The sequence below is a fragment of the Meles meles genome, chromosome 12 (assembly GCF_922984935.1).
Source record: "Meles meles chromosome 12, mMelMel3.1 paternal haplotype, whole genome shotgun sequence".
In the NCBI taxonomy this organism is placed as follows: domain Eukaryota; kingdom Metazoa; phylum Chordata; class Mammalia; order Carnivora; family Mustelidae; genus Meles; species Meles meles.
In genome coordinates this window covers 68,517,479-68,529,761 of record NC_060077.1, presented here as the reverse complement: position 1 = coordinate 68,529,761, position 12,283 = coordinate 68,517,479, and the positions used below count along the sequence as shown (strand labels likewise).

The following is a 12,283-nucleotide window of genomic DNA, read 5'->3' as shown; positions in this document are numbered from 1 at the left end:
GCATCTTGGGCAAGTCATTCAGCTTCTCTGAGCCACAGTTTTGGCTCAGGGCAGGTAGGTGAGGGCAGTCCTTTGTCCCAGAGCACCACAGTACTTCAAAGCAGGGAAAGGTCTGCCTTGCCCTGGGGTTATGTGTGTCCTAAGGGTGGAAGAGTGCAGGGGGAGGCAGAAGGCTCTGGGCTCCTACTGGAGTGGGATTGGTGGAAAAGGGTCTTGGGTCTTGAGAAATGGGAGGAGGTCGGGAGGAGCTGAGCTCTTGGAGGCCTTGGAAGGACGCTTTAAGGGACCTAGAGTCAAGGGCTAATAGTATCGATGACCTTTCCTTGACTTTTTACACGAAAACCTGGCCAGGGGCTGATCTGTAGCGAAAGCCTCTGGGGTAGTACGCAGGATTGGCTGAAACGTCCGCTGGTATGGTCAGTCTTCAAGTTTTGCAGAGCTGACACCTGGTCCACGCGACCTCTGATCAGGCTGAACCCGGATTTCTCCTCGAGGATTTCGGTCGGGGGAGGGGGGAGCAAGTCGGCGGGAAGGGAGTCAAGTTCGGGAAGTCGGCAGGCCCAGTTCCTCGCAATCCTTGAAGGCTTCCTGAACGAGGGGACAATTCCAGGGTCACAGAGGTCGCGGGGCTTTCCGTGGGCGTGGGCATGGGCGTCGGCGCTGGACTCCAGAGCGGCGGTCCGGGAGGAGCTGTGCGCCCTGGGCGGGCGCTATCGGGCGTGGTTTAGGACCCGGAGCAGCCTCCGGGCGGCCGGGCGACTCCCTAGTCCGGCTGTGGGACAGCTGACAGCCACAGTCCCGTCACCCCGCGCCCGCCAGCAGCTCCGCTCGGCTCGCCCCCAGCGACGCGCACCGGCCATGACGGGCGCACTGTTCAAGGCGAACTTCTGGGTAAGTCGGCGCCGTCCGGGGACCTGTCCGCTGCCGTGTGCCCTCTCTGCCCGGCCCCCAGCCCGCCGCGCGCCCCTGAATCCCCGGGTCGGGTCTCCGGGTCCCCTGCCCCCTGGGCCCCAGCGGCGCGGGGCCCCTATCTCCCGGCCGAGGATCCCGAGACCCAGGCGTGGAGCGGACGGTCCGGGGAGAGCCGCCGATGTCCCCGAGGCTGCGCCAGGTGCGGATCTGGGGGACCTGGGTGAGCCTCGCCCGCTGACAGCGGCAGGCACCCCCCACCCCCGACTCCGGGGACTGCCTTCTCCAGGTCCGCGGACACGAACGGTCTGTCCCAGCCCCGTTCGCGCCCGCTTTTCCCCTGGAGACCCTAGAGGGTTTTCCCTGCGAGAAGCTTCGCCTGTTTCTGGAGTCCGCTCCGCAGGTCTTTGTCCCGGCGCAGAGCTGCTGGCGGCATCCAGCGTCCGCCTGCCCCAGTCCTCTTCCCCTAGTCCTGTCGCTCCCCAGGTGCCCCTCAAGAGTCTGTATCCCCTCATTAGGAGCAACCGCCCTCATCCCTTTAAGGCAGGAGCAGGAAGTCAGCACATCTCAAAGTCTCTTATCCGGGACCCTGCTGCCTTGCATTTGGCTTCACAGCTGCCTGGCACAACCCCCGCCCCAAAGTGCATGAAGCCTGGTGCTGTGGCCTCACTGACCAGGTTCAGAACCTGCCCTGGCAGGCCCCGTTTCCTGAAATTTTTGAAGTTCCCCGGGGGCTCTGCCCACTTTTAGGTCCCACTGCAGGCATTGTCATGGTGGGAAAAATTAGGGCAGAGACCTGCCTTCCCCATGCCTCAAAGTGTGACATCCATTTTCAGATATCAGCCTAAATGTCACCTCTTCAGGGAAGCCTTTCCTGATTGCGCCCAGGGGGCTCTATTGCTTGCTCACGTGCCACAGGTTCTATTCCTTCCTAAATTTGTCAGTTTATGGTTTTGAACTGGGGGACTGCAAGCCCACCACTGCCCCCCATCAAGCTGGGGGAGGACGGATCCTCAGCAAAGAGTTGTTGGTTGAGCAAGTGTGTCTGTAAAGCAGAAGGGCCAGAGACAGGGTGAGACCAGGAGCCTCCCGGCTCAGAGGGCTCCCAGCCACTGACACCAGCTTGCAGGAGTGGGTGGGTGGGGCATGCAGAAAGGAAGTCTGGGTTTGGAGTTAGAGGTGAAGGTCAGGGGGGAGAGAACTTTCTGTTTATACTCCTTTTCCCTGCTGGCCTAATACTTTCAGAAGGTATCTGAGATCCTGAGAGAGATTTTGCAAAGATGTCCTTCATCTCTAATTTCCTGTAACACTTTATATCAAATAATAGCTGACTTTACTGTGCACAGCCTGTGACTAACACCGTTCTTTTTTTTTTTTTTTTTAAGATTTATTTTTAGGGGCGCCTGAGTGGCTTAGTCAGTTAAGCATCTGCCTTCAGCTCAGGTCATGATCCCAGGGTCCTGGGATCGAGTTCCACATCAGGATCCTTGCTCAGTAGGGGGCCTGCTTCTCCCTCTGCCTGCCGCTCCCCCTGCTTGTGCTCTTTCTCTCTCCCTCTGACAAATAAATTACATCTTTTAATAAAAAAGATCTATTTTTTAACATTTATTTGAGGGAGAGAGAGAGAGAGAGGGAAAGAAAGAGAGAGGGTGCTCCGGTGGGGAGAGGAAGAGGGAAAGACCCTCCAGCAGACTCCATGCTGAGCTGGGAGCCGCCTGGGGAGTTCAGTCTCAAGGCCGGGAGGTCATGACCTGAGCCAAAATCAAGAGTCAGATGCTTAACCAACCGACTGAGCCAACTGACTGCCCAGCTAACACCATTTTAAAGGCTTTACACATGCTCCTCATTTAAGCCTCACAACTACCCTAAGAGGTAGCTGGCTTACCATCATCTTACAGATGAGGAAATGGTGTGGCAGGGAGGTTAAGCAACATTGCCATGCTGCGGGGGCTGGTAAACAGTGGAGCAGGACTCTGTGTGGACCAAGGGCTCCGTGAATATCTTGGTGAGGCTGGCGCTCAGCTAGATGGTCCCAGCATTGCGGTCTGAAGGGCTCCTTCGGTATTGCCAGAGATAGGTGGTGGGTCACCTTTTGACCCTTTGTGTGAATATCTCTCTCCTGCAGCTGCAGTCAGGAGCTCCCAGAGGGCAGGCACTGGGCGTCACTGTCAGTGGAGCCCCCCCGGGCTGCCGCAGGGCCTTGCATATGAATGCTCAGGAATCAGGCAGATGGGACAGTTGTCCGGGCTTGGGGACAGAGGGGCAGAAAGGAACATGCTGGAGACCTCAGAAGCATCTGTGAGGCCTCCACCCACTCGGGGTAGGCCAGGCCAGGCTGTGGTTAGCACAGAGTGGAATCACTTGCATGTTTCAAGGGCAAGAAGGTTGTGATTGGATATGGTAGAAAACTTTGGAAACACAAGTGGGTATCAGTTGACTGGATTTATTAAATATTTAAGAAATACCTTTTCTGTGTAAGGATTTCTTTTTTTTTTTTATGATTTTATTCATTTGAGAGAGAGAGCACGAGCAGGGGGAGTGGGAGAGGGAGATGCAGACACCCCAGCCAGCGGGGAGCCCAGATCGGGAACTGGATCCCAGGACCCTGAGATCATGACCTGAGCCGAAGCTAAACGCATAACCGACTGAGCCACCCAAGCGCCCCTATATGAGGATTTCTAACTGAGGCGGCTTTTGCAAACGTAAGGGTTACCACCTTGGTTAGAAGGTGTATTTCCATGAGGAAGCAAGGTAGGGAGGGTAGGCTTTGGCCTCAAGTTTGTGGAAGAGGAAGGGGTAGGGGTAAGGAGTGTCCAGCAGAGGCCAAGGAAACTGGGCTGGGAGTAGGGGTCTGTTCCTGCGTGGAGGCCATAGGGAGAGGAAAGGAGGAGATCAGGGAGAACTAGTCAAGGGCGGAGGAGATCAAAGCCACAGGGCAAGACAACCAGTTGAAGGTGAGCACTAGAGAGGAGAGGAAGGCTCAGAGGAGGCTCCCTGTAATGTGAAGTGGAGAATGAGGTAAGGGCTGCAGAAAGTAGGAAGTCAGGAGGAGGAACTTGTTTGTGGGGACAGAGGGAGGAGGAGGAGGCAGAGGCAGTATTAACAATAGCTAACCACAGGTGTAGCCATGGTGAGGACCAAGGCCAGCAGCATTCTGAAGCCCCAAGCCCAGCCCTTGCCCCAGCCCCATGCCAGGATTGGTGGTCTGGGAAGGTCATGGGAAGGAGAGAATATAGAGAACTGTGTGAAGTATGGAAAGGCGTCAGTTACCAGTGGGGGCTCCGAGGTTCACTGGCCAGTTTTGAATCCCGGTTGTGCTCCTTAGGGTGACTGGGTCTCTGTGACTTTGGGTGGCTGCTTACTTCAACCTCCCTCCTCCCACCCCACCACCAAGCCTCTGTCCTTCTTCCTCATTTCCATAAAAATGGGACATTAGCAGCGTCTACTCCCTCAGAGTTTAGTACGGTGCCAGGCATGGGCATGGCACATCGTGAACACCTGTGTTCTCAGCTACTATTACCTTACCATCAGCACAGAGGTGACAATTAAAGGCAGTGGGTGACAGTCCCTCAAAGAGAAAGAATGAAAAGATATGAGGTCCCCAAGAAAGGCCTCCGGAAAGATACCTTTGTGAACGCAGGAGGAGAGAGGGGACAGACAAATCAAGGCAGTGATAGGGGTACAAGCAGGAAGGGGCCGGCACACGCCCAAGAGAGGAATGTTCCATGGAAGTGGAAAAGCCCTTGGCCAAATTAAGTAGATGCTCCAGAAAAGGTATGAGTCAGCACATTCTTTTTTTTTTTTTAAGATTTTATTTATTTATTTGACAGACAGAGATCACAAGTAGGCAGACAGAGAAAGGGAAGCAGGCTGCCTGTTGAGCAGAGAGCCCGATGCGGGGCTCGATCCCAGGACCCTGAGATCCATGACCTGAGCCGAAGGCAGAGGCTTAGCCTACTGAGCCACCCAGGCACCGAGTCAACACATTCTTTATACATACTCTTACTCAAATGCCCCATGGAAATATTTATTTATGTATATATATATATATATATATATTTTTTTTTTAAAGAGATTTTTATTTATTTATTTGACACAGAGAGAAAGAACAAGGGAAGGAGGAGCAGAGGGAGAAGTGGGCTCCCCACTGAGCAGAGAGCCTGATGCGGGGCTCCACCCCAGGACCTTGGGATCATGACCTGACCCCAAGGCCAGTGCTTAACTCACTGAGCCACCAGGTGCCCCGGAAATACTTATTTAAAGAAAACTTTCTGTTTGAGAGGGGAGAGTCAGCGTTCCTTAGAACCAGGATGGTCCCTGAGTGGGCCTGATGGGAAGCGCGGCTGTGTGGCTTCTTTCCCACCCTTCCCTGTGCATGCCGGGTTTGGGGCCACGTGGTAAGGTGCTGCTGTGTAATTTAGCATGTGAACATCGGTGCTACATTGTCAGGATAGGACAGTGACCATGGTTGTGGTTTCCAACACTCCAGGGAAGCAGCTCGGACACATTAGGACACCTGCCAGTCTCTGGCGTGATCAGACAATGTCTTCCAGATGTGGACACGCACAGGTGATGTAGAGCCTGTTTCTGAAGAGGTAGCTGACCTCCAGCACCCCAGGAGATTCTCATGCTCCTCACTGGGATGTGAGGCCCAGCCTGTCCGTATGCTTTGTCTAGATCCTTATTTTAACAAGGGCTTCCTGATTCTTGAGGATCTTGGTCTAGACCAGCTTCCTAGTCTCTGTCCTGCCCCTCCCCTGCACCGTCCTGTACCCACAGGAGGTGGGGCCTCTCTGTTCTGCCAGTGGAGTGACCAGGGGAAGTCTCCGGGGTGTTCGAACTTGCTCAGTGCCCTGCTCTGCACCCAGGGCTGTCCCTCTGCTCCATGTCTTTGGCTAGTGTGGAATCTTGTCATTCCCGGGCCCTACCAGAATGAAGCAGGTGCCATATTGGGCTTTGCTTGATGACTTTTCTTTGTAGAGTGACCTACAGCTGTATGATAAGCTGCTTTTTTTTCTCTCTTAAATAAACAGAAGAAGGCACGTTATCACATAGACCCTTCATGCTGATGCCATGTGCTAGTTTATACAATGTTTAGGCAGCGCTCAAGTCTTTAATACTCTCTCTTGGAAACTGGTCCCTAGAAGCACATCACAGGGCTATTTTGTATTGTTTTGCCGTGTGGCCAGAGGCAAGGTAAAATTATTGACAGTCACTCTTTTTCAATTTGTTCTTCCTAGAGCAGCGAGTGGGACCCATTTTTAAAAATAATTATCAAAACCCTTTTTCCTTGTTTTATTTTCTTACAAATTTAATGAGAGGCATGGGACCTATGCTTAAGAAAAATTAAAAAATTCCTGCTTTTCTCAACATCATTATACAGAAACTCATACCCTCCTGCTAGTTACCACCACTTTAAAAAAAGAATATGATTATACTGCCTTTTCTTGTAAAATTATCTATTGACCTACTGCTCTATTCGAGGATTTAGCTCTTTCATCTTTTAAACAATTAAAAAAAAAGGTTTTATTTATTTAGGGGCACCTGGGTGGCTCAGTCGGTTAAGCGTCTGCCTTCGGCTCAGGTCATGATGCTAGGATCCTGGGATGGAGCCCCCTGCTCAGCGGGGAGTCTGCTTCTCTCTCTGTCCATCCTCTGTTTGTGCTTACTCTCTCTTTCTCTCAAATAAAAAAATATTTTATTTATTTATTTGAGCAAGAGAGAGAGCGCGCGAGCGAGCACAGGCTAAGGGAAAGGCAGAGAGAGAAGCAGACTTCCTGCCAAGCAGGAAGCCTTCCAGGACCCTGGGATCATTACCTGAGCTGAAGGCAGACACTTAACTGACTGAGCCATCCAAGCGCCCCAATACGGGATATTTTCAATACCAGTGTTCATAAAGCTGCCGTGAACCTTACAACCTCCCAACAGCGGCTTCATCATTTGCCTCAGAGTCACGGGCTGTTTCCCAAACAGTATGTGTGTGAGCAAAGCAGGAAAATCAGACTTCTCAAAGATACCGTAGACTGGTAGCTGTTTGTTTAAACCAGCTTTCTGGGATTAGCTCTACCTTACATTGCATTTTGGGCTGTAGATTAGCCAAGGGTCAGTAAGAGGTTTCAAAATATCTGGTAGAGGTTTTTCTTCATGAGAACAGGAAAATGTTTCCCCAGCGGGCCCTAATACCCCTGTCTTAAACTGTTTGTACTACTTGTATGTGTAAGGAGGCTCAGGACAGCACAGGGCTCTTAAGGCCCAGTGCACAAATCCATAATATTCTTCGTTTTCTATCTTTGGGAACTTTGACCTAGCCTCAAAACTCACTGTTCAAATATGGCTGTTTCATTAGCCTTGACCAGGTCACATGGGATTGTAATGGGATTGTAATAATAGATCAGAAACCAGTTGAAGACTTTTTTTAAACAAATGATCACAGCTAACTATTTTTGAAAGTAAAACAAAAGAGTATTCTTAGATATTTAAATGCTCTAGTTATTCACTATTCTTAAAAAAAGGCTATAAGGATCATAAATTTTTTTTTCACAGATGACTGTTCATTCTTCATACATATTACTATTTATGGAAGTGGATTAAGGTTTCAAGCACTTTTATAAACTCTCAAGGATGATACTAAAATTTCCACCTGCCTCAATGACATCACCATTTTTACAACTATATTTTAGCAGTGAGAGAAAAAAAAAAACATGAAAAGTTGTAATGGCAGCAGAAGGCTGGCCCCTGCCTCACACCCACAAAGTTCACAAAATGAACCACATTCACACAAAACTACTTGTTATACCCCGGGGGCTTGAGGAGGTGGGTGGGGTGATGTGCCCTTGAGCCCACCCCGGGACTTTGTATTGATCTCTGCTTCTGCTTCTAGATCTTGGTTAGGAGACTTTCTGAAAGTCAATTGCAGGTTTCTAGCAGTATACTTATCACTCTGTTTTTTTTTTTAACAGATTTTTTAAAAAGATTTTTTTTTTAAGATTTTATTTATTTATTTGACAGATCACAAGTAGGCAGAGAGGCAGGCAGAGAGAGAGGGGGAAGCAGGCTCCCTGCTGAGCAGAGAGCCCGATGCAGGGCTCGATCCCAGGACCCCGAGATCATGACCCGAGCCGAAGGCAGAAGCTTAACCCATTGAGCCACCCAGGTGCCCCTTTAAAAAAGATGTTATTTATTTATTTGAGAGAGAGAGAATGAAAGAGAGTGAGCATGAGAAGGGGAGGGTCAGAGGGAGAAGCTGACTCCCCGCGGAGCCCTGGGACTCCAGGATCATGACCTGAGCGGAAGGTGACAGTTAACCTACTGTCCACCCAGGAGCCCATAAGTACCTCAGATAAATGGAATCATACAGTATTTGCCTTTTTATGACTGGCTTATTTCACTTAGCCTAACTTAGTCCTCAAGGTTTATCCGTGTTGTAACATATATCAGAATCTCCTAACTTTTGAAGGCAGAATAATATTCTGTTATGTGTATAGAGCATATGTTGCTTATCTTTGCATCTGTAGACCGATACTTGTGTTTCTTCCACATTTTAGTACTTGGGAATAATGCTGGCATGAACACAGGGTTACAAATATTTCTTCAAGACTGGGGAGCCTGAGGGCGCCCGAACGGCTCAGTTGTTAAGTGTCTGCCTTCAGCTCAGGTCATGAGTCCACAGTCCTGGGATGGAGTCCCACATCAGGCTCCCTGCTCTGCAGGAAGACTGCTTCCCTCTCTTACATTCCCCCTGCTTGTGTTCCCTCTCCTCCTGTGTCTCTCTTTGTCAAATAAATAAAAAAATAAAAATCTTAAAAACAAAACAAAACAAATAGACTGGGAAACCTGGGTGACTCAGTTAAGCGATTGACTTTATTTCTACTCAGGTCATGAAGTCATGATCTCAAAGTCATGAAATCAAGCCTAGTGTCCTGCTCCACACCGAGCACAGAGTCTGCTTGAGATTCTCTCCGCCTCTCTCTTGTCCCCTCTCCCCACTGATGCTCACATGTTCTCTCTCTCTCTCTCTCTCAAATAAATAAATAAATAAAATCTTTAAAAAATATGTTTTTTCAAGATCCTGCTTTCAGTTCTTTTGGGAATGTGCTCAGAAGTTTAATTGCTAGATCATATGGTAACTCTATTTTTAATTTTGAGGAGCTGCCATATATTGCTGCTAGTGGCTGCGTTCCTGCAAGCGGTGTAGAAGGGTTCCAGTTTCTCCACATTCTCATCAACACTTTGCTGCTTTCTAGTTTTTTGTTTTTCTTTGTTTGTTTTAGTAATAGCCATCCTAAGGGTACCAGATGGTATTGTAGTTTCTTTTGTATTTCCCTAGTGGTTAGTGAAATCGAACATCTTTTTGTTTGCTTGTTGGCCGTTCATGTGTATTTAGAGAAATGTCTATTCAAGTCCTCTGCTCACTTTTGAATCAGACTGTTTATTTTTTTGCTGTTAAGAGTTATCTCTAGGGAGCGCCTGGGTGGCTCAGTGGGTTAAAGCCTCTGCCTTCAGCTCAGGTCATGATCCCGGCCTCCTGGGATCGAGCCCCGCATCGGGCTCTCTGCTCTGTGGAGAGCCTGCTTCCTCCTCTCTCTCTGCCTGCCTCTCTGCCTACTTGTAATCTCTGTCTGTCAAATAAATAAATAAAATCTTAAAAAAAAAAGAGTTATCTCTATATATTCTGGCTATGAACACTTTATCAGATATATAATTTGCAACTATTTCTCCCATTCTGTGGTTGCTTTTTTCTTTGCTCTTAGTGTCTTTTGACACACACAATTTTTAAGTATTCATGAAGTTCTGTTTGTCTGTGTTCCCTTTTGTTACCTTTGCTTTTGGTGTCATATCCAAGAAGTTATTGCCAAATCTGGTGTTGTGAAGTTTTTGCCCTATGTTTTCTCCTAAGAGTTTCATTGGTTTAGGTCTTACATTTAGGTCCTTGGTCCGTATTGAGTTAATTTTTGTATTTGGTGTTAAGGAAATATCCAACTTCATTCTTTTGCATGTGGATATCCAGTTTTCCCAGCACCATTTGTTGGAAAGACTGTCCTTTTCCCATTGAATGGTCTGGGCACCCTTGTCAAAAGTAATTTGTGTAAGCAACAGTTTATTTCTGGGCTTTCCACTCTATCCCATGGTCCGTCTTTATGCCAGTACTGCACTGTTTTGATTACTGTGGTTCTGTAGTAAGTTTTGAATTCAAGAAGTGTGAGTCCTCTAGTTTTGTTCTTGGTTTTCAAGATGGTGTTAGCTATTCAGGGTCCTTTGAGATTCCATATGAATTTTAGGCTGAGTTTTTTCTGTTTCTGCAAATTACTCACCTTTATCAGAGACTCTTTTTAAAAAATGCTCCAGCATTCTAGGTATTTTTAAAAATCCTCTTCCCGCCCATCCTCCTCTGGAGACCCCCTTTTTGGAGCCCTCTGTCCTCCATTTCAGTCAGGCCTGCTGCACAGCTATCATCTTGGGCTTCCCTTCAATGCCCTCTTGAGTTGGAGCCACTGTTTTCCAGAGCCTAGTCACTTAGAGAGCTCTCGAAAACATATATGAGTTCGCATCCTTCCCCTGCTTGAACACCTCCAGTGGTCTCTCGTGGCACTTGGAGCCTAAAAGTCTGACCATGGCTTACATGGTTCTGCCAGACCCAGCCCAGCCTGCCTCTCTGCTCTGATCACCTGCCTTCCCCTGCTTCCCTACTCTAGTGTGGCACTCGTAGGTCAGTTACCAAATGATGATTACGGTTTCCAACGAGCCAACTCACTCGACACTAACTGACCGTTCCTATGGTGTTCTGCATCCATAAGGCAATTCACAATACTGTACTTAGCTCTTTAGTGTCTAATTCCCATGACTGTAAGCCCCATGAGGTGCGTCTAACTTGTTCATACCTAGGATGGTGCCTGGCTTGTAGCAGACACTCATCAAATATCAGAGTGAGCAAATGAACAAAGGAAATGAGCAGAGAAACATACGTGGCAGGAAATGGAGGGTACTTACCCAAGCCAGTGAAGTGTTCTGTCTTCACATTCCCGTTAGGGGGAAGTGTCCTTCTGGGCTTCTGCAGAGCTTGTTCCACTGTGAGCGGCTGGTCGTCTTGTGCTTGAGAGAGTGAGCTCGTCGTCAAGGATGGGCTCTGGCCCTGCTGGGAGCCGCATGTCCAGGGAGAGGCACAAGACCCACATACAGAGCAGGGTCCACACTCTGGGTGCTGACCACCTGATCAGAGTCCCTGTGATCAGGAGAGAAAATCCAGCACTGGTTAGAGAGAGGAACGTTCTTCCCGAGTCATCATGCTGTCTCAGGCCGCTCAACTCAGGAACTGTTTTCAAAGTCTTCAGTAGCAATACTGTGGCATCTGTGGGTCACAGAGAGACATGAGACATCTTACTTTTTCGAGACTATTCTCTACTCAATGAGATGAGTCTTACATGCTATTTAAAAATAATAGATTTTAATACTAACATAATAAAGTCAAGGAAATTAAAAATATATTGTTAGTAATTTGGTACTTCTCCCAATTTTTTTCTTCCACACGTAATTGTGATCCTAGTGTATGTACTATTTTGTATTCTACTGTTTCTATATAATAAATAAAATATAAATACGATAGTAAAGTATATGTTATCTATTGCTATCTACTCTTCCTCACAATCATTTAAAAATACTATAAGTGATGTAAGCCTCTTGCTGTTTGACATTTATATAATTTCCAAAGTTTTCTATAATAAATAATGTCATGCTGTACATCTTCATTCATTTAGGGCATTTAAAAATTGGCTTCTTTAAATACCTGTTTCTGGAGACTCAAGAAGGAACTTGTCACTGCCCAGCTGTTTTACTATGTTTCTTTGATGAGATCACTCTCTGTCTTTCCATGGTGATGACATCATACCTTTTCCACGCTGCTTAGACCTCCACTTCCTTCCTGTACGTTTACTCTGCTTTGATGATCTTGCTTCCTGTTCCATTATGAAGCCCCACACCAGGGTCGCCTGGGGGGCTCAGATAGTTAAGCATCTGCCTTCGGCCCAGGTCATGATCCCAAGGTTCTGGGATCGAGTCCCACATCGGGCTCACTACTCAGTGTGGAGCCTGCTTCTCCCTCTGCCTGCCGCTCCTCCTGCTTGTGCTCTCTCTCTCTCTAGCTCTCTGACAATAAGTAAAATAAAATCTTAAAAGAAAAAGCCAGACACCAGCTGGTGAAAGCTCATTTATCTTCAGTCTAAAAAAGATTGGACTTGGTCATAAGTAACAGAAAACCCAGAACAACAGTGGCCTCGACAGGGATAGTGTTTATTACTACGTCACATATATGGAGTCCCCAGCCGGTCATTCCAGAGCTGGCATGGTCACTGATGTGTCAGGACCCACACTCCTGCCTGCT

The 12,283-nt window shown here is 48.2% G+C and overlaps 1 protein-coding gene across 1 annotated transcript in view; it reads left to right on the top strand.

The window, feature by feature from the left end:
* The first annotated feature begins 549 nt into the window (after positions 1-549).
* Positions 550-12,283, top strand: part of PSTPIP2 (proline-serine-threonine phosphatase interacting protein 2) — a 64,677-nt gene continuing 52,943 nt past the window's right edge. Inside the window, exon 1 of the mRNA XM_046025555.1 lies at positions 550-891. Within this exon, the coding sequence (XP_045881511.1) occupies positions 859-891 (33 nt within the window). The 5' untranslated portion in view covers positions 550-858. The remainder of the gene's footprint in view (positions 892-12,283) is intronic.